This window comes from Juglans regia, chromosome 10 (assembly GCF_001411555.2).
Source record: "Juglans regia cultivar Chandler chromosome 10, Walnut 2.0, whole genome shotgun sequence".
NCBI lineage: Eukaryota > Viridiplantae > Streptophyta > Magnoliopsida > Fagales > Juglandaceae > Juglans > Juglans regia.
The window spans coordinates 31,586,301-31,608,904 of NC_049910.1; the positions used below are offsets into that span (position 1 = coordinate 31,586,301).

Here is a 22,604-nt window from a genome sequence, read left to right on the forward strand (position 1 = left end):
GCTTGCACATTTCCGTGATGTAAAGCCAAGCATAGGTTTTGTCTTCTTTTTTTCTCTCTATGGTAATAATTCTAATGAAAAATAAATAATAACATGTGAAAAGTTGTGGCATTCTTATATGTTTCTTTGGAGACGATCTCGTGAGCCAATGAATAATAGGCAAAAAGTTGAGGGGATCTTATATACTTCTTTGGAGATGATCTTGTGAGCCAACGAATCGTTCTTCATCAATTCCTTTAATGAGAATAAGTCAATCCTACAGCGACGCCAATTGTTGATGCATTTTTTTAGTATAGGTTGAAAAGGAAGAATGGCCATCCTCGGCGATTAATCGGCCCACGATAGTGGCTTAAGCATCGATATGATATCTCTCCATGCCCATGAAAGTAAATAACAAATGAAATATAAATGAGAGAGAGACACAGATTTACGTGGTCCAACATAAAGCTTACTTCCATGAGTGTTTGGAAGGAAAATCTTCTATGTTTGGTAATGTGTACAGTCTTTCATGATCTCATGTATCTCTCAGTAGAGTATGGTTAGTACAATGGAGGATGAGGACCCTCTGCCTAAAGGGAGAAGAGGATGTCTATGGAGTCCTCAAGATAAAGGTAGAAGAAGCCCCTCCAGAAGTCACTCTAGAAGTTGATGACCATGATCCCCCTTCTGTTAGTAGAAAAATTCTCTTTTTCTAGGCCTCTTGGGAGTGCATGTTAGCTTTATGTCTCTTTCACCTCTCGCCACAGTAGCACAGTTTAGCACGCCTTCTGCCGCAACAACGTGGTTAAGTACATCTCCCTTCGAAGCTAAGAGGTCGAGCACTATCTCCCGCTGCAATAGTGCGATGGAGCACACATCTCGACATAGCAACGCAGTCGAGCACACCACCTGCCATAGCAACACAGCCGATCACAACTCCAACCACCTCAGCAAAATATGTTAATAATGTGCATGAGATCAAGGGTGACACTCTTGCCATAACCATTGCCAGCGAGTTACCTCTGAGAATGGGTCTCTGAGTCCCACAACTCACCTCGTGCGGGGTACCTTCAAGAATGAGTTGACTAACTCGAGAACTACCTGAGATGGACTTAGAGAGTCGGCGGTCTCCCTAACTATTTAACTATAGGTTATAACAAATACACTCCAACCTTCGAACAATAAATCGTCTTAAAAGGATAAAGAATCCATTAGCGCAAAAAAAAAAAAAAAAAAAAAAGAACAGAGATATGCGCATCCCTCAAGGATTGTTGAACGTTCACACGCAACTACCAATTCACTCAATTATCCTATATACATTCATACGAACAAGCATCCTACAGGCCCACCTACTACTACTCTTACCAAGATTTACATGTCTCTTCAAGGTTTGTGCTTGAAGACCCTCGTTGAATCACACAACAAGGAAAAAATGTTGACAAGTTGCTAGTATTTATCTTCTTGGGATGTCCACAAACTATATTTATTTTGATTAAATGGAAAATTCCCATAAATTGAGAACGAAATGAAGGGGGTCCTACGTTTTGAACCCACTTGTGAATAAAATGGCGTTGTTCCAATTTAAAAGGAACAACGTCGTTTTAGTTAGACCAATTTTTTTAAAAGAAGTGTCAGAGCGTAACTCCGACCCTGACTCCAACTAAAGGAGTCAGAGTAACTTGAGCGAGATTCACATAAATTGTTCGCTCGAGCCTTCGCTTGAGTGTGGCTTGAGCGAGATTCACATAAATTGTTCACTCGACCCTTTGCTCAAGTGTAGCTTGAGTGAGTTACATACAGATTGTTCATCCAAACCTTCGCTCGAGTGTGGCTCGAGTAGACGTTCAATTTTTGTGTTTTATTTATTTTTAAAACCATAAGCACGACTAGACACATATGTTTTTCATTTTTAATGTATTTCCTTTTTAATGTATTTCCAATGTGTAGATAATTTTCATTATATCTTAAATGACGGTTACTTGTTAATTATTTCAGATTATTTGCATAGCAAATTATGGATGCTACACTATCTCTTCATGATTCTCCACAAGAGAATGCGTTACAGCCGTTAGTGTCATCGACAAGTACTCCGGGTCGTAGACTCCAATCTAGAGCAGTTATCTCTTGTGCAAGTAGTCGAGTCCCAATAGATCTAGAAATTATTATTATGCTTAATGAGGAAGAGTAGTTGATGAATGTCAAGGCCGATCGACCAACACGATCTAGTAAAAAAAGTCATAGACATGAGAATATTTTATCAAAGTTCCTGATCAGCGTGAGAACCCGTACGCTGGATGCCATTACTGTGGGCAACTATGATATTGTCATTTGAACAATTAACGCACGTCAGTATTAATAGCACATCTTACGAACTGCCAATAGTATAAGATATATAAAGGGTTGGTGGCAACTGATTAGATGAAGTTGAGTTATAAGATTTTTATGGCAACTAATGGCACGCATATTAAGAAGCTATCAATCCCTCAGTAAAGTGAGAAAATGTTGAGATATGTTTTTACGAATATGATCATCACTGATGAGATGCCTTTTTACCACGATTGACAAGGGAGACTTGCGCATGTTGAGATTTAATCCAAATTGGGTGAAACATATGTATATAGTAAATGCAAAGAAAAATTCACAACTAAGTTCAAATATTTCAACTCCAAATTCAGTAAATTTAGGTGAATAAGAGGATTTACATGCAACATCTACAAATTTGGATCGACCAATAGGTTGTAAAGCTGAGAAAGAGAAATGAAAGAGAAAATAGAGAACGGATTTGGATTATCTCATGATACTAAATGAGACGAAGGAACATAGAAATAATAAATTAATACTTATGCAAGAAGCACGTGATCATGACAAACAGATAATTTGTCTTGGGTAAAAGGAATTGCTTATTTAGAAAGAGAAGATGTTAGTTTATCAGAGAAAGTATGAAATGAAGAAAAGAAAAAAGAAAACGAATTATGATGATTAATACAAGTGTCATGTCTCCAATACTGTAAGAATACTATCTTTAACGACAAATGAAAATCCTTACAAGTTGTGCTAGGAGAAACTAGTATATTTTGGAATGTATTTTGGGTTAATTGTCATGTATTTTATGTGCTAATTTTTTGTTGGCTTGTTTTTCTTGTGGAGTGACTTTTATTTGATGTTTTGAACCATATATTTTATTTGATATTTTAGGAGTAATTTATGTTGGACATATGAGGTTCTTAATGATAGAACAAAAAAAAAATAGAATATAAACAAAAATTATTACGGTTTTGAATAATCATTAAAAAGGCCATTGAACGATTTGAGTAAATAAAAAATAAGACATACTACATTCTTTTGCATAGGAGAAATGGTTACACATTCTTCTAAAAAAAGACAAGGAATTGATAGTGCAAAGAAAAAATAAAATATTATTACAATCATACATGATAAAATCTTATCACTATATAGTTTCCATAAGTGGTCGATGAGGTCTGCTTGGAGTTGTCAATAGACATTCCTATCTCTAATATCATGATGGCATTAAATGAACTCACTAAATTTAGTTGTAGGGCAGGGTGACACTTACTCATGTGTGCTTTATGCCATCTATTCGTATTCAAACTCTCTATATCCATTGTCAACCCGTTCATATTCAATGATCATATTAATTAAAATTATGCATGCTATCATAAAATCGTTGAGTGTTTCAATGTTTTAGAACCATCTCATCTCTGGACAAAATAAGCTTCATGAGTTTCTATCTCAAATTGGATATAAAGAAAAAGAGAATGACTCATTCAAAACTTCCTTTAAAAGTATTTGTGAGGATAGATTGATGAATCAACCAAATAGTCGTGAAAAAGATTTTGGTGGACTTGCTATCGATCGCGCCTAATGAATCTGCATAACTTTATAGAACAATACGTGAGTTTGGTCATTCTTCTTCCATAAAAAGTTGTCTTGCTATCTCAAATTCTTCATCAGAATCTGAATCGAGAAGTACCATTTTTCGAAAAAATGAACGATCCATTGGGAGAAAATGAAAAAATTATTTTATAAAGAAGCTTGAGTTGAAGTGAATAAAACTGTTAAGGAAATGTTTTGTTTTGTAGTGAAAGAATATAATCATTGGAGAAATATTATCATTAAAAAATATATATGTTGGAAGAATAAGACCGTTGGAAGAGTATGACCGTTGGAAAAATAGGACGGTTAGAAAATTATGTCTTTTGGAATAACATGAATGTTAGAGAATTAATGTTTGCTTCTTTTAATAAGGAATAAATATTTCAATTACCATTAGAATTAAAGAGTATAAATGAAAATTACAAATAAATATTTTAATGGAATAGAGATAGATTTAGAGAGTATGTTATTTTATTTTTTTTTATAAGAAACATAATTCATTCATGTAAAATGAGATATGTACAACATATTACAAATACACTGCAACATCTAATAATACTTGAGACATGAAATTTAGGACATTGATGCCACCATTGAATTGTATCTTCCACAAGCCAAACATGACAGGCAAACAAATGAGCAGCTTTATTACCCTGTCTTCCAACATTAAGAGTCTCATAATCTTGAAATATTCTAAGCATAATTTGAATTTCTAAAATCAAAGGGCCCTGCATAATGAGGTTCAATTCTCTAGAATTTATAGATTCAGTAATAGAAAAAGAGTCACCTTCCAATATTAAATAGATATACCAAGATGAAGAATCATTTGCAAACCTCGTAGAGCAGCTAGAGCTTCAATCTCAATCACTTCAAACTTTCTCATTTCCCTCCTACTCAATGTCATCAACACTTTACTTTTAGCATCCCTTAAAATAACTCCAATTCCAGCAAATGAAGAAAATTTAAATAAGACCCCATTAAAATTTAATTTAACATTGCCCAAAAGCAGAGGTTTCAAAGAAAGTACCTATTCCACATGTACCAATAATTGATTAGACTTTATGGTAATAAAACTGTCAACATATCCAATACAATTATCTACCATCTCTTGAATAGCACAATATGAATTTTCATGCCCTCCAAGCAAAGTTCTTCACTTTATTTGGTAAATCAAATTCCACAACTTTTGCCAAAAATCAGAATTTACTGATGCAACAGAACTTTCTGCTCTATTCTCGTTAGTCAGCAAATTAATGGCAAAGTGGTAACTTGACGTCACTTAATACACACCATTTTTATTCCCACCCCACACCAACTGATCATCAATTCTCCAAATTAAAAGAATATTTACTATCCGGTCAGCAACATATGGAGGAAAAAAAAATTCGGATTAGGGTCTCATTCCAAGTACAAAACTCACTATCAAACAAGCAATGGAATCTTCTAGTGAATTTTGTTCAGCAACAGGAAGATAAGATATTAAGTTTGTTGTATGCCATTTGTTATGCCAAATGTTAATTGAATAACCTCACCCGAATCTCCAAATACATCCTTGTGAGAGAATGTTCTTGGCTGTAAAAATACTTTTCCAAACAAAGGAATGATTGTTGCCCAAAGTCGACTTTAAAAATATAGAATGAGGGAAATGCTTCACCTTAGAAACTCGAAAAAATAATGAAGTAGAATCATGCATAAGCCTCTATTCTTGTTTTGTTAACAATGCTAAATTAAAGATTTCCAAATTTTTAAAACTTATACCCCCATTAAACTTGGAGGTACACAATTTATCCCAACCTACCCAATGCATCTTTCACTCCATACCATGTTGACCCCACCAAAATCAAGCAAATATCTTCTCCACTTCATGACAAAATGATTTAGGTAACTGAAAACAACTCATTATGTAAGTTGGTAATGCCTGCAAAACTGCCTTGATTAGGATTTCCCTGCCAGCTTGTGAAAGTAACTTTTCTTTCCAGCCTTGCAATTTATTCCAAACCCATGTCTTCAGGTCCCTCAAAGTATTATTTCTATTTCGACCAATAAATGACAGAAGACCCAAATACTTTGCATGATGTTGGACAGATTGTACATTCCAAATCGACTTAATATCACTTACTTTCTCTGGACATACATTTCTACTAAACAACAGCTCTGTTTTCTCTAAATTCAGTTGTTGCTTGGAAGTATATTCATATGTGCATAACAGTTGCCAAAGGCATTCATTTTTAGACTTTGTGGTTTGAAAAAACAACAAACTATCATAAGCAAAAAATCGATGACTAATGATTGGTGCACCATTACAAATCTTCACACCTCTAAGCAAATGTCGTCGTTCAATACCTTTAATTAACAAAGACAACGCTTCAGCACATAGCACAAATAAATAGGGAGATAATGGATCCCCTTGTCACAATCCTTTCGATGCACCAAAAAAAGAAATAGGAGTACCATTAAGTAGAACTTTATATGAAACTGAATTGATACAAGATAAGACCATATCCATCCATTTTGCATCAAAACCCAATTTAAACATGACTTTTTGAAAGAAACACCATTCTACCTTATCAAAAGTCTTGCTTATATCAAGTTTCAAAGACATAATACCCTTTTTATGTTTCATTCGCTTTCAAATAGAATATACAACCTCAAACACAACGAAAACATTGTTAGTAATAAGCCTACCCAGGACAAAAGCACATTGATTTTTACCAATCACTTTTGGCAAAATTAGCTTAGCCTATTAGCAATAAATTGGCTATGATCTTATAAACCACATTACGCAAACTAATTGGTTTAAAATCAGTAACCTTCACAAGCTTTTCCTTCTGTAGAATTAAAACAAGAAAAGTCTCATTTAATTCTTAAGATATTTTACCTGAATGAAGACAAATCAATACTGCTTTGACAACAACAACCTCCACTATAGACCAATATTTTTAAAAAAAAAGACATGAGGCATACCATCTAGACCAGGAGCTTTCATAGATTGCATTTGGAACAAGGTTGTAATAGATTGTAATAGATCATGATTCATCAATGCTGAAACTTTAGGTTGTAAAGTGTCAATAACTAAAGGCATTCCCCTTGGATTAGATGTAGTAAACAACCCTGAGAAATAAGAACTTAAAACTTCTTCTAATTCTCGTCCCCCTTTCCATAAACCCATATCATCTTGAAGTTGAGTTATAGCATTTCTAGTCCTTCTATGTGAAGCTTTGAAATGAAAGAACTTGGAGTTTTGATCCCCCAAGTGTAACCATAGAGCTCTAGAGTCCTATTTCCACATTAACTCTTCCTTTTACAACAATAAATTGATAACATATTTTAAGGCTTGCACATCAGATATAAAAGTCAGTAAATGATTATCAACGATTACTCTGTTCAATTATGTCCTTTTATTTCTCAACTGGGTCTGAATATTATCAAAGTGAGTATGCTTCCATTCATCTAAGTTACGACTACAAAGACACAATGCAGATTTCAATGTCTTAACAGTATCAGATTCAACTCTATTAGACCAAGACTCAAATATAACATCAGCACAACCATTAGCCCCTATTCACATTGCTTCAAATCTAAAAGGTCTTGCCTTGAATCTTCAACTAAAACAATTATGTTGAGTGTTACGCAATTATGATTAGAATAAGAGGTTGGCAAACTTAAAACCTATGGTGATGGGAATAAAGTTAGCCAATATGTGGTTGCAAAAAAGGGTCAAGCCTCTAGTGAATATTTGTGTCCCCTTTCCGCATATTAGACCATGTAAAATCTGAACCATCCATAAGTAATTGTTGAAAGAGGCAATAATCAATTAACTCTCTAAAAGCTTGCATATGTCCTTCATGTTGAACCAACACCCTATTTCTCTGAGTTAGACACTATCTCATTATAGTCACCAAAACATAGCCAAAATCAAAAAATTCTAATAAATCAAGGACCATACTTCCACCCTACACTGACTCTAGATGACCATAAACTCCAATATTTCTCCATTTTCACAACTTATTTGTATCGCGAATCCATGCATCAATATGATGCTTCAAATATGATAGGACTTCTAAACCAACTTCTTTCTTCCAAAACAGTGCCAAGCCTCGACTCCTTCTGAATTAATAGCCAAACAACTAGAAAACCCCAAATAAAATTTCAAAGTGAACATACAACGGATTGTGCTTTTGGTTTCCATAATGAAAACCACATCAGGATCTTGTCTCCAGATTAAATCCTGAATAACCTGAACTCCCCGTGGGTTCCCAAACTCACTAGAGTTCTAACTTATGATTTTCATGGTATTTAGCAGGGCTGAAAGTCAGCCTTCGCCGATAACACTTTCACATCCACCAAATCAATATCATCTGATTCTTTAACCCGTTTGAAATCATACAAACAAGATGAAAAGTCAGGAGCACTTACCTCTGGTAGGCGTTTAGATGGAGTCAAAGAGACATATTTACCCTTTGAACCACCAACTTGCTTAACGACATCGCAGCCTAGTGAACATCCCACATTGTTAGACAGGGATGACATAACACCGATAGTTTGAGAAACATCTTCAATCTGAGAAACCACTCTTTTGCATCGCTAGGATCGCTTCTTCACCCGTGGGACAAGTTGTTGCTTCCGCAAACCACACAATAATTTTTTTGCACTGAAATCGGGCAAAAAAGCCCTAGAGTGAATGCTGAAGTCCAAAGTGGGCCTAGGAATATCAAACTTATTAGAAGACTAAGGCCTTTCATCACCTCCCTCGTCCCTAATGATCCAACCCACAATCAAGGGTTTGGCCCACGGTGATAATCTATTTCTTCCTCACCTGCCCTTTACCTTCAATTGACTGTATTTTCATTAAATCCGATTCCATAATCAAATTCTCAAGAATCTGATTAGAAATTCTTTTAGTTGCATCAAGCAATTTTGAATTGAGTTTTTTATCCCCTATCTAAGACTTAACCTTTCGTGTAGTCCCAAAAACATCCTTGGAATGATTTGTGAAAGTAGTCTTATAATTTCAAGGAAGAAAACCCCCTCCGTCAACCCTCATCCACGCCTCATAAGGAAGGCATTCTTTCTTAAATATCTTTCATTTCTCCACCCATAAAATACAATTTCTATAAAAATGACCCAATTTATTGCAACAGTAGTAGAAATTGGGTAATTTTTCATATCTCAAACTTGCCCAAACTATCTCTCCATTTTGTAGACTTATACGTTTAACTCGTGGTAGTGGATTTATGATATCCAGTCTAACACAAATTCTTGAGAAAACACCCCAACCAGGAGACTCAGCATGCAAATCAATATCCTTTACTATACCCAGGGAATCCCCAATACCCCGGATTGTCTCACCATTCATTCCATTCAGAGGAAGATCATATATCCTTATCCAAAAAGAGGAAAAGTACATAGAAATATTAAACTGCTGCATATTCTCATCATATTCCTTAAGAAGCACCAGACTCTTATCAAACGACCACGGGCTATAATGTTACATGTGATCTTTATCCCCTTCGTCAGTGAATTGAGCCAAGAATAAATTTTTCCCTAAATAAAAAACTTTACATCCCTGATCGGATTCCACACAGTATGAATCATAGTCTTAAACGCTTCATTGTTGAAGAATTTTCTGGTGTGTAAGTTTGAATAAAAAGCACTAAGAGGAATAATACAACATAGAATCCTTATTCATGCAGGTAAAGAAACCTCGAACTTCTCCACTTCAAACAAAGACATTTTCTTCCATCTACCTATAATATCTTTAGCCAACCCTACAAAGGACAAAATTACGCATAAAATCACATGAAACTAGACTCCCAAGTATCGAAATCACTGAAAATCGTCTACTGAGAGAAAGCAAAACTGACAAAAGAATAGTTAAAAAAAATTTCGTAATCGTCGGAGCGGTTTTAGAAAAATAATAGAAGTGAGTTTGTTATTTGACCTCAATAAAAAGTAGCTAGCTAAAAAAAAAAAAAAAGGTGGATTCTTTGGCCAAATTTTGGCCAAAGTTTACAAAACCTGCTACTAATGTTCTAATGCTAGATACAGTCTTAATGTGTGTAAGTCTCGCACACTCTCTTTGAAAAAAATAGAGTCTACCAATAAAAAATGATTTTTTTTATATAAGTCCCAAATTTATCCACCTTTTTTAAAGAGAGTTTCAAAAAAAGTGTTCGAGACTTGCATACTCTAAGACTGCAAATATCATTTCTGAACAAGATAGGAGAGTGATCTCATTGATATAAATAAGTCATTTACACTTACAACACTTCCTACAATCTATATGAAGAAATTCATAGGTCTAACTCATCTCATAAAATCAATTTTACAATAGATGATTACCCATTCCTTATAAACATGCTCAAAACCTTATTCACAGGCAATGTGAGATTATTCATCAACACTCTCCCTCACGTGCAAACCAGTATTTTTTCCTGGTCCTTATCACGAGGTAAGTAGTGTAGGCCCTCATTTGTTCTGTATCAGACTCTGATACTATGAAGAAATTCATGGGCCTAACTCATCTCATAAAACCAGTTCTACAAGATAGGATTGCTCATTCCTTATAAACATATCCAAGACTTATTTCACAGACAATGTGTGATTATTATTCAACACCATATAATTAGAATTTGTGTTCAAATGAGTCAATTTGAGGTAAGGATTTGAATAATTTGGAATTATTGATCTAATTTTATTACTTAATCAAGGAAAGTAAATCCTATAACATTCATAATGATCTAAATGAATTTTTCAAACACCATTAAATACTTAATAAATATCATAAGTCACTTTATATATTTATTTATTTTAATCATACTTTAAGGAGATATTTGAGAAATAAGATGAGATGAAAAATATATAAATAGTAGTAAAATAGTTTATGCATAATAGTAAAATTATTTAAGTTATGATATTTTATGAGGTTTTAAAAAATGAGAGAAAAAAATTGAATAAAAATATTATAAAGTTAAAATATTTTTATAATATAGTTTTTTAATATCATATCTGTTTTGAGATTTTAAAATTTTAAATTATTTTTTTATATTTTATTTGAAAATTTAGAAAGTTATAATGATTATTTTAAAAAAATTATAATAATTAATGTAAAAATATTTATATTTGAGTGATGTTAGACGCTAAGCAGCACAAACAAATAAAATGCTCACTTAAGATGAGTGCCCTCCCGAAGATGATGAGGAAGGATCAAAAGAGAGAGAATAGAGGAAAATCCTTTACACCGACGCTTTATCCTTCAGACTTGCAAGTTCGGAACAATCAAAAGAAGATAGAGTTACTGTGCTCAATACCAAGGTAAACGACAGACGCCCAGCGTGGGCTTAACTAGACTTACTCAACTGTAGAATTTGATGGGCCTAGCCCTTACAGATACAAGAATAACCGATATCCTATTTATTGGACTCAAAGCTATAATTAGTCCCCCAACTGGAGCTCCCGTTTAGAGCTTTGGTAATGGTTTATGTATTTTTATATTCATATTTATATTTATATAATATATTTTTAAATTGATCTATATTAGATTATATATTTTTAAAATTTTGTATAGTTATTTATAATATTTCTTTAAATTTTAAGAAATATTATTCTCTCTAAATATTATTTTACTATTTTTTTCTCTTCTATTCATTAAAATCAATTTTGTGAAATTTATATTAAGATGATTTTAATATATAAAATTTGTATTAAATTGATAATATAAAATATTTTTTTAGTACGTATTAATATTTATTGATAAAATTAATCGATATATGAAATTGATAATATTTAGATATACAGAATTGATATTTTTGAACACTTGGTGCTAATTATAAAATATATAAAAATAATAATTTAAAAAAAAAATAAAAAATAATAATATTTTATTATTATTTAATTCAAAAATCTTGATATATAAAATTAATCTTTAAAAAATATGATTTTAAAAATGGATATAGAAAAATCAATAGTAATACTCAAAGTGATCTTTGAGTAAATGAGATGAGATTTGCAATCACCAACCCGTCCGCAAAAAACAGTAAGAATAAAACGACATTTATCAATGCACCAAAACGCTTCGTTTCGTCGCGCGTGTTAGTGCCTACCGGGAACACCCCGCGTATCATAGCAGAATCGAAACAAAACCTTACCCACAACGCAAACCCTAGAACCTCACTCGACGCCTCTCTATAAGTAGCAGCAGCAGCGAGCGTGACTGTCATCTAGCCTCCAAGCTACGGACTGCATTTTGTGGGATTTCGGATGCGATAGCTATCTCTGTACTCTTGTAGTCGTTAAGATCCTCGATTCAGAACGTCTTTGTTTTTCCCTAATCTTTTTGTGTTCTTTTGATCTCGTGTTTGATAGCTCAGGGGACGATGATGATTCTTTGTGATTTAAGGTCTCGTTCGTCGTAATTGGCTCTTTGGGCCTTGCCGACCATCCTGATATATCACCACCCATATTCTGAGCCCCTTTATAATGCAAAAGATTTTGTTTTTCCTCTTTTTATTTCCTGGTATCTTAGTAGTTGAAAGTTGTTGATCTGATTGATTTTCTTTTGTTTCTGTGTTTGATTTTATTTTGCATACTGGGTCGGCCGATGATTAAATAGATATTTTAAAGACAAGCATATGTCTGAATCAATCTATGTTGATCAATCTAATCTTCTCTCTGAGGCCTTCTTTGTTTTAACTGTTTTTTTTTTCCCGTAAATTTACATGTTGTTTGGTTACCGAGAAATCTCTGGAAGAGACATCCAGCTTTTGCTTTTATTATCATTTGGGTTTTTAATGCGTAAAGTTCACAGCTGCAGTAAACTAAATGCTGATTCTTTTTTATTAGATTTATTTCTTTTGGTGGCTCAACTTTTACCGTCCTTTTTATATCAAAAGAAACTAATTGTTGGTCAAATGAACTGCTGCCGATGATGAAACAAACGGTATTTGCGCAATGTATGAAAGTTCATGATTACATTTACAACTACTGCCTTCCTTCTGAGGCGTTCATATTGTTCCTTGCATGATTAATAGTTGAATTTTTTGTTTAAATGAAGGTTGATTAGTCGGATTCTAGTTTTCTATGTTGTATACGGGTCGTGTGATGAACAGTAGCATAGTTCAGATGATACTCTGTGATTATCACATCTCACGTCTTTCGCTCCTATCTGATGACCCAGTTCATACTTACTATGCATTCTTATAGCATGGTTATGTGCTATTTTTGTCTGTGGTGGGTTGTTGTGCTAGTCTCCTCAGGAATTTGGGTTCCCGGAGGTAGGTTCCATGTGTGAGTCCTAAGGCTCTGTCTTGGGGGTAGTTCCTGCCATTAAAATGCTATTTTCGCCTGAGGACAAGAATATCAGTTGTGTATGTTCCAGTACCATTTAGAAATTTCGTCCTTTATGCTTTTTTTCTGAAAGGTGACTGTGTTTAATGTTTATCTGATGCCCTTAATCATATGTAAGGTAAGGGAAACCGTGATTTGCATTTGCCTTAAAACAACAATTTATATTTTATGGACGAATTTTGATTGATGCTATGTTCATATGAGGGTTGCTTCTGCCTATGTTTATTTGGTTGATGTCAGCCTTATTCTTCAACAATTTGTCAAGAACGCTAGCTGGACATGGCTGTGTATATATTTTTCTTTTAAATTGTGTTCTAATGATTTTATAAGTTATTTTTTAAATGTTATGGGGTATACCCGTGGGACTGTGACGATTTGTGTGAAAGGTCTCGTTCGTCGTAATTGGCTCTTTGGGCCTTGCCGACCATCCTGATATATCACCACCCATATTCTGAGTCCCATTAAATTGTAAATTGAACAGCATATCGAATTAAATAAACGTAATCCGTCTCTGCATTGTGAATAACATTTTTCTATCTCCTTTCCTTCTTATTATTTTATTTTGCTCCTAAGCAGTGAGTTTGCCGCAAGCTGTTATCTTCGCCATGTGAGGGCTCTTTTAGTTTGATATGGTATCGTGGTGGTCTGTTGCATGTTTGGACACAGGTGGAAGCACCCCTCATAGTCACTTATTTTGGGGGCCTCTGTCTTGTGGTTTGGGTCTGCTGTAAGATGATGTTTACCTTTTTATATGTTGCATTTAAATTCTTGGGATGGCATAATGTACACTAAATTTTTCTTTAAAAAAAATGCCATTGTCTCTGCGTTCTTGGAGATGTAGAAAGTCGAGCTTATGGCTTGAACAAAATGTATAGATGACGATGATGATAAATTAGAGAGCTTTTTTAGTTTAGTTTTTGAATGGTATAAGATGGCTGTGTAGGCAGTTGTAGAAATGAAATACAACTGGCCCTTCCTCAGAGATTTGAAATTAGAGGTTTGGAGAGCCCTTTGTTGGGTGAAAGAAATTTTATTAAATATTGACCTATTTGTTCGGATGCCAAAATGCCGAGGAGCGCCCTCATGAGTTCATTGATTTTGAAGTCTACACTGGAATGTAAACATGTCTTTTTAAGAAGATTTTTCCAGCATCTCAAATTATTTTCCGACTGTTGTAATTGTTTAGACAGCACGTAGTATTAATTGATTGTCCGAAATATCAATGAGGGTTGATACTCGATGTTCAAGACACAAGTATCACTGATCTCGTCTTCTAGCTATTACACGAGGAGCAAAAATCAGAAAATCCGACCATGACTCCTATCCAACTTCGAGAAAATAGTCTTTTGTCGGAGTTAGAGTTTTTTTTAATTTTTTAGATGAAGTTAGAGGTGTCGTCAGACCACTCCGACTTTTCCGAATTCGATATTATACATTATATATTTATTATATATATTAGTATATTTATTTAGTTATATAACTAGAATTTATATAGTTAAATTTAATAATATACTATTATGAGTTAATTATTATAAAATAATATACTTATACTATAATATAAATTAACTAATAATAGTTTAGTGTATATAAATATCATAGTATTACTATCATATATAATTAAGTATAGAAATAAATTAGACATTAATATTGAAATAAGCCTTGTACAATAAGTTAATAATACAAAATACTAATTAACTAAAGTACAATAATATGTAATTTGACATTATAATACAAGTCTAGAATATAAATAAGTAAGACACAAGTATAGAAATAAATTTAAATATAATAAGTTAATAGAACATAATACTATAATTCAATAACATGTAATTAGATAGTATAATATAAGTCTAATATAAAAATAAGTTAGATAATTCCTATAGAAGGAAAGTAACAGTGAATAATTAATTTATTTTTAGTTTTTAATTTTTAGAAAAACTAAATTTGAAAGCCCACAAAAAATACTTTTTCAAAAGTAGACTAAATATGAAGTTAAAAAACAAAGTCCAGAACAAGCCCCAAACCGAATTCGTTCTGATAAGTCGGATTCAAATTGGAACCTACATAAGTTAGAGTTGGAGTTTAAATATGAACTCCAACTTTGTCGTTGCACACCCCTAATTAATCTCACACATTATCATTTTCTTCTTGTCGTTCATCCAAATATAATTGTTTCAACATGCATTTAGGTAAAAAAAAAAATCACTCATCATTCTCACATCATACATAATTTTTTATTTTTTTCTTTTACCAAATATATAGTGTATGGATTATAAGTAGAATAATTCAATTAGTTTAGGAAGAATCAAACAAAAAAAAAGTTAAAAAAAAATATGGTGTGTCGAAATGATGAATAACAAAACTCTTTAGATAATCTTTAGAAATTCACAACTTGATATCCTCAATTTTGAAATCGATTTTGATGTAAAATTCCAAACCTTCAAGCTGAATAAATGTTTTTGGTTATAGCTTGAATGCATAATTTTTACCTGAATTTCAGTTTAATTATAGGGAATTACAAGGAAACCTGACGAGGAAGGATCTGACTCGGTTCCAACGCCCGCTAATCTTATGTAAATTAATAGATTCCGGTAGCAACATTATCTGCCTGTCAAGCCAGACTGACAAATGCTCATTACTCCCAAGTCACAACCCCTCCAGCTGTTTGCTCTACCCTTTCTATCAGGCGAACACATTACTTAGGTTCATCGCTTTCTGTGTTAATCTGAGCGATATCAATATTGAAATTTAAGATACACATCGATTCAATGTGGTTTTACATCATCTAAGAATGAGATCTGGGGCTTTTGACAAAAAAATAAGCCCATCTAATAAAAATATTACGCTTTCCTTTTAAGGAAAGAATGTGCTAGTGAAACGATGGGATAATCACAAGTCATAATCCAATCGTAGAGGTTCCTTGCAGTGGGTGTGATCCTTAGGCTGGATTTCATTCGGTCACTGGACCGCTCTTCTGCATGTCAACAGCGCAGCCAGCCTCAAGGACCGTGCCACCAATCCTGTTCGGGGGCCAATACCGAAGTACTGATCTTCCTATTATATTCTTGGCTGGCAAGGGACCCCTATCAAAATATCATTCATAAAACAAGCAAGAATTTAGAAGAGAAGAAAATAAATCCAGGGGTGTGGAAAGTAATGATTTAGAAGTTGTGATTAAAATATTTACCATACGTGTGAATCGTAGCTATTATTACGGTTGTCACCCATCACAAAGACATAGTTCTCTGGTACACGCTGCAAAACAAACTCATAACTTCAATAAATGTTTTTGAAATCAATGGTGCCTGCAAAAATTTAAGAATTTAAGACTCAAAATATAAGAAACCACCAATTTCTTGCTCAAATGGCTATTTACTGGTGGCTTATAATTAAGTTTGATTCAAATCATAGTTATGGATTCGTGTTGTGTATGTAAAAAGAATGGAGAGTCAGATGACCATCTACTATACTTCATTGTGAGATTGCCAGGATATTGTGGAATGATATTTTTGCTCGGGTGGGATTAGCTTGGGTGGTGCCAAGATGGGTAATGGACCTCCTAACTTCTTGGAAAGCCATTTAGGGCAACTCTCAGATAACCTCAATTTAGAAGATGGTTCCAACATGTTTATGGTGTTGTATTTGGAGGGAGAGTAACAAAAGAAGTTTTGAAGATCAGGTGCCGAGATGGGTAATGGACCTACTAACTTCTTGGAAAGCCATTTAGGGCAACTCTCAGATAACCTCAATTTAGAAGATGGTCCCAAGATGTTTATGGTGTTGTATTTGGAGGGAGAGTAACAAAAGAAGTTTTGAAGATCAGGTGCGGTCAATGGATTGGCTTAGAAGTCTATTTTTCAACACTTTACTCCATTGGTCGTTTGTAATTGATTTTTATGGCTTGTAATTTCATGAATGCCTTGTATCTCTAAATTAAGCAAGCTTAGGTGTTGCTCTTGTATATGTCTCGTATACTTGGACTTTTGCCTATTCTTACGATCAATAAAATCTTGTTCACCGATAAAAAAAAAAAAAAAAAAAAGATTGGTTCAAAATTTCCAAAACTGGAGATATTATAGTAATATGATTTTGTAGATCTAATCAGACCAGGAAAAGAAGTGGGTGGGGGGGTGGGGGGAGGAGGCAAAACGTGAAGGGAGGTACTTACAATTGGTGTCATGTCATAAGAAGGCGGTTCATTGATGAAATTTTCTCGTCTCTCGATTCCATTAACTATAAGCTTCCCTTTACGAACCTGCAAGCAGACAATTACCCATGGTTATTCTTCCAATCAAGATATCAAAAGACAGTAGTGCCTGATTTAATAAGGACTCGTCCTAAATATTCTCCTGAGTACATTAACATTCAAGATTAAAGTCAAAGCTAAGGTCAGACAAGCTTGTCATGATGACAAGCTTTATGTGCAGGCTAAAGGGGTTCCCTAATTTCCTTATCAACAGCAAGATCTAAGCTACAGGTACATGCAGAGACACACATACACATATACACAAGAACATGGAGACAATGAACAGAAGTAAGGCTTCACGTGTGGATTCGTTAATATACAAAAATAGAAACAAGGAAACAGGCAAACAAAAGTAACATGTGATTATTTAAACATGTCCACAAATACACACACATGCAAGAGCTAGAAGGATATGTGCAACTTCTAATACTTCAGATATCCTGTGGACCTAAGGTAAGATGAAATATTCTGAAAAAAAGGATGAAAGATGAAAGGCATACTCTGCACTTGCTTTCTGATTTCGTTAGTTTCTTTATTTTCTAGCATAACAAATTGCTATACACAACAACAATTTTTCAGAGTGATGTGAATTGCAGTAGCAAAATTTATTAAACAAAGAAGAAAACTACAGAATGTTATGCATAAAAGGCCTTGTCTATTGATCTCACCTCCACCACGTCACCTTCCTTGGCAACAACTCGTTTAATAAAGACATCATCATCAGTATATCCCACTTCTTGAAGGACTGGTGGACTTTTAAATATAACTATATCATTTGCACATGGCTTTCTGAAATAATATGAAACCTGTGAATGCCAAGACATATATTTTCATTAGGTGAATGTACTTCAAAATGAAATATCTCATCAATAGTCAAAGTACCACTGTAATTAAGGGCATATTGAGTACAATGTTTGAAATAAAGATGGAAGTTTACAATCTACATAGTACTTTCACTTTTAGGCTTGGTTTGGATAGCAAATTCCTCTCAACTCATCCCATCCTATCCCATCTCAACTCATCTCATCTCATCTCATCTCATCTCCAAACACAACAAATACAAACACTTTTCAATTTCAAATATTTAATTTTTTCATCTCATCATTACCCAATCATTCTAACTTTTCCAAACTTCTAAACAAAATACAAAAAGCAATTCAACTTTTTCAAATTTCAAAACAAAAATAATATTAAAAAATAATATTCTAATAATATTTTAACTTTATGATATTTTTATTCAATTTTTTTCTCTCATTTTTCAAAACTCCATAAAACATATTAATTCAAACCATTTCAATACTATTTCCAGATCATCTCATCTCATCTCATTATCCAAACGAGACTTTAAGGAAACGTCAGAAAGTTACAGTTACTTGGAAAAGAATCTCATAAAACAATTCTACACTCAATCAATCTTTGCTTCTCCTTCCAAAAGCATCCCCCAAACTCAACTTTCACACATCCCATCACCTTAATCGATTTCCTACTCCAGAAACTAGACGACTAAACTATGTCAGCGGAGCCTATCCATTCATCGCAACTTCAAAACTCCAAGATTATTTTTTGTCACCGAAAGTATCAAGCTAACATTACCGTCGTCAAACATAAACTTCACATTAGACTTCTAAATTGTAATATTGCAATCCAAATCTCAACCCAATCAGACGCATGATATAATCGAAACCTCATCACCAAACATAAAGTCCAAAAAAATAAACGAAGCTTCACCATAATAACAAACCACGACTACCTTTTCTGCCACAATTCGATCTCCGACGTCAAATGTAGGATACATGGACAACGAAGGAATGTACCTCGGCTCGGCCACGAAAGACCGGAACGCTAGAGATACCGCCAGTGCCACAAACACCGTCTTCGCATCGTCAGAAGTGAGATTCAACCAGTCTGGCAAAGGCCCAGAACCCCCACTCTTCTTCTCCACCTGCCCATCATCCCCACCTTCCCCACCACCCCCATCTCCTTCTCCCCCTCCTCCTCCTGCTCCTTCTCCACTTCCCGACTCCAACACAGCATTTGTATCCTCTGCAGAGTCCTTAAAAGCATAGCAGTGGAGACTTTGGAAGTGGGTCTTGTGGTTTTGGAGCCTAAACCCCAGGAAATTTGGGGTTTTGGAAATAGAGGCGAAGTAGGTGGGTGAATTTGGGCGGAGGTTGAAGATTGGAAAATAAAGATATTTAGTGGGTTTGAGGAAAACGGTTGAGGGGAAAGTAGGGTTTTGAAAGGAAGGTGATGGAGGGAGGACATGAAGACAATGAAGAGATAGCATGTCTTTCTGTCAGGCAATACAGTCGGATTTCTAAAGTATCGGCTAATTGAAGTCGCAGAATTTATATTGATGGGGGTGGACCGTGGATCTACTGCTTCAGATGTGGTGGCGACTTTCACTTTTTCAAGGCGAAGCTAATCGCCGTGACAAATGCCTTTTGGTAAACTCGAGAACCCAGATACCATGGTTCGAGTTTGGAACGTTAAAAAAAATTTTAATAACTTAAAAGTTTTATAAAGAAAAAACAATTAGGAGCGTGAAAAAAATGGGTCCAACCGAATTGGACCTGTCATCGGTTCTTATATTTTAAAAATCGATTTAATGCCGATTTTTATATTTTAAAAATTAATTTATTGGTATATATATTTTTAATTTTTTATATTATATATAATTTTTTTATATTATATTATATATTAAATTGTTTATTAATATAATATAAAATTATTAAAAGATTAGTGTTACGTGCATTTATACTTTAAGACTCATTCTATTAATTTTCTTTTAAATTTTAAATTTTATTATTTTCATCCTATTAATAACAAACATATGAAAAATTAAGTTTTTTATAAATTTTTCTAAAATAAATTATTTTTTTTTTTTACTCACACCACGCACTCTTCCTCTTCTGTCCGAAAAATCGCTTGCAAGATTTTATTCTTTCATAAACAAGCAGTGATCAAAGAAAGCCACCGCTTGAGCAAGTTGATGGGAGAAGAAAAACCAACTTTCTGTGCCAAAGCCCTCCTCACCTGCATTGTTGACAAGCAAGCAAAACAAGAAAAAACCTTCAAAGGTTCGTGAGCTATATACCCTATATATTCTTTGTTTTGGTACGTGGAGTTTGATCTAAGCTTAAAAATTCAACCTTGAGGCTTCATTTGGAAACTAAATTCATCTCAACTCATCATTACAATATTTTCAAATCTCAACATAAAATATAATAAATAATTCAATTTTTTTAAATCATAAAATAATAATAATAATAATAAATAATATTCTAATAATATTTTATTATCTCAACTCAACTCAAATCAACTCAGTTCAACATCCAAACGCACTCTGAAAATAGGATTTCTTATACATGTTTGATGCTACAAATCATCAAAACATAGAATCTAATCTGTTTTGTGTTCTTGGATTTTCTTATTGATGCTAAAAACCAAACCTTAGATATGAATTTTAAGATTTTTGGATGTGGGTGATTATTTAAACTAAAACTGTACCGTTATATATATATATATATATATATATATATTGAAAAAAAAAAAAGAAGATGCTGCTGCTCAGCTCCATGAATTGCCCCTCTCAAAGTTACCACAAGTGCAATTGCACTTTTATTTTTCATTTTCTTTCAAACATTTTTTAAACATACTTAAGCATTAAGAAAAAAACATACACAATTTTACTAATAGTCACTTCCTTGACTATTAAATAATACAAAAATTAAAATATCCAAGTGGTAATTTTGAGAGAACAAACTCATAAGGTCAAATATCATTTGCCAAAAAAATGAAAAACATGAATCTACAAAAACAAGGTGGACTAAAATAATTTAATTTGGGGGGGGGGGGGAATTATCAAATGAATTTTGTTTAATATAGAATTAATTTTAATAGAATTCATCCGTAATGAATGTTATAGTTCACGATTCGAAATTTTCCACTAGTCATAAAGATTAGTCGTGGCCAATGGGTTACAATTAGAGAGGTTATATAACCCATCCTCAATTTGTTTGTCGTCTACAAGGTGTATAAGAAAATCTCTTTTAGTTTTTCCTTGAGCATGACTATTAGGTTGTGGATCGTAAAATCACCACTTATTTTAAAAGTTTAAATTTATAGGATAAGTGATGATTTCGCATCAGAGCATATGTCTTGAGTTCAAATTATGACTCTACAATCTATCTCATTTAATTAAATATCCACATGTTGGGTCCACTTCTTAAGGGGGAGTCTGGCCTAGAGCTAAGCAAAATCTAAAAATCCGACTCCTCACTGTCGAAGTCGAAGGTGTTGTCTGACTAAGTCTGACTTTACCTTCCGACTCTGATATTGTACGTATACTATAACAATATGTATTTATTTATATATTAATCATATATACTCACATAAAAAGTTTTGAACTTATATAGTTAAATTCAATAATATACTAGTATGCATTAATTATTATAAAATAATATACTTATACTATAATATAAATAGATTAATAGTTTAGTTAATTTAGTATATGTAAACATCATAGTATTACTACCATACATAATTAAGTATAGAAATAAATTAGACACTAATATAAAATTAAGTCTAGTATAATAAGTTAATAACACATAATACTATAATATACTAACATGTAATTAGACATTAGAAATAAGTCTAGTATAGAATTAAGTTAGAAATAACTTAGACACTAGTATAATAACATGTAATATTAATATATAATAACATATAATTAGACACTATAATATAAATTTGATATAGAAATAAGTTAGACACTAGTGTAGAAACAAATCTAGTATAATAAGTTAATAACACGTAATAGTAAAATATAATAACATGTAATTAGACACTAAAAATAAGTTTAGTATAGAATTAAGTGAGAAATAAGTTAGATACTAATATAATAATGTGTAATAATAATATATAATAACATGTAATTAGACACTATAATATAAGTCTAGTATAAAAACAAGTTAAATATTAGTATAGTCTAGTGTAATAAGTTAATAACACGTAATACTATAGTATAATAACATGTAATTTTACTATAGTATAATAAAATTAGTATTTATCAATAATCAATACTAACAATTAAATTTAATGTTGAAAAATTATAAAAAACCATAATAAAAAAATTAAATTA

The 22,604-nt window shown here is 33.1% G+C and overlaps 1 protein-coding gene and 4 non-coding genes across 6 annotated transcripts; 4 read left to right on the forward strand and 1 right to left on the reverse strand.

Moving 5' to 3' along the window:
- Window positions 1-12,243: 12,243 nt before the first annotated feature.
- LOC118349755 lies at window positions 12,244-12,344 on the forward strand. Its single transcript, XR_004802673.1, has one exon. It is a non-coding gene; the product is annotated as a small nucleolar RNA Z43 (small nucleolar RNA).
- A 447-nt stretch (window positions 12,345-12,791) lies between these two features.
- Window positions 12,792-12,874, forward strand: LOC118349767. The gene has a single exon (XR_004802685.1). It is a non-coding gene; the product is annotated as a small nucleolar RNA U83 (small nucleolar RNA).
- An 86-nt stretch (window positions 12,875-12,960) lies between these two features.
- Window positions 12,961-13,048, forward strand: LOC118349746. The gene has a single exon (XR_004802665.1). It is a non-coding gene; the product is annotated as a small nucleolar RNA snR60/Z15/Z230/Z193/J17 (small nucleolar RNA).
- Window positions 13,049-13,580: 532 nt separating this feature from the next.
- On the forward strand, window positions 13,581-13,677 carry LOC118349754. The gene has a single exon (XR_004802672.1). It is a non-coding gene; the product is annotated as a small nucleolar RNA Z43 (small nucleolar RNA).
- A 2,264-nt stretch (window positions 13,678-15,941) lies between these two features.
- Window positions 15,942-19,904, reverse strand: LOC108980416 (chloroplast processing peptidase-like). 2 transcript variants are annotated; one of them, XM_018951331.2, is made up of 5 exons: window positions 19,212-19,904; window positions 18,130-18,267; window positions 17,384-17,470; window positions 16,408-16,470; window positions 15,942-16,298 (listed from the first exon to the last, which is right to left on the reverse strand). In XM_018951331.2, exons 1-5 carry the CDS (start codon window positions 19,746-19,748, stop codon window positions 16,215-16,217), a joined length of 909 nt encoding a protein of 302 aa, XP_018806876.1. In that variant the 5' UTR covers window positions 19,749-19,904; the 3' UTR covers window positions 15,942-16,214. The 2 variants fall into 2 exon arrangements, with proteins under 2 accessions (XP_018806876.1, XP_018806875.1); XM_018951330.2 differs by having other exon boundaries at window positions 16,403-16,470; window positions 19,212-19,897.
- Window positions 19,905-22,604: the final 2,700 nt, after the last annotated feature.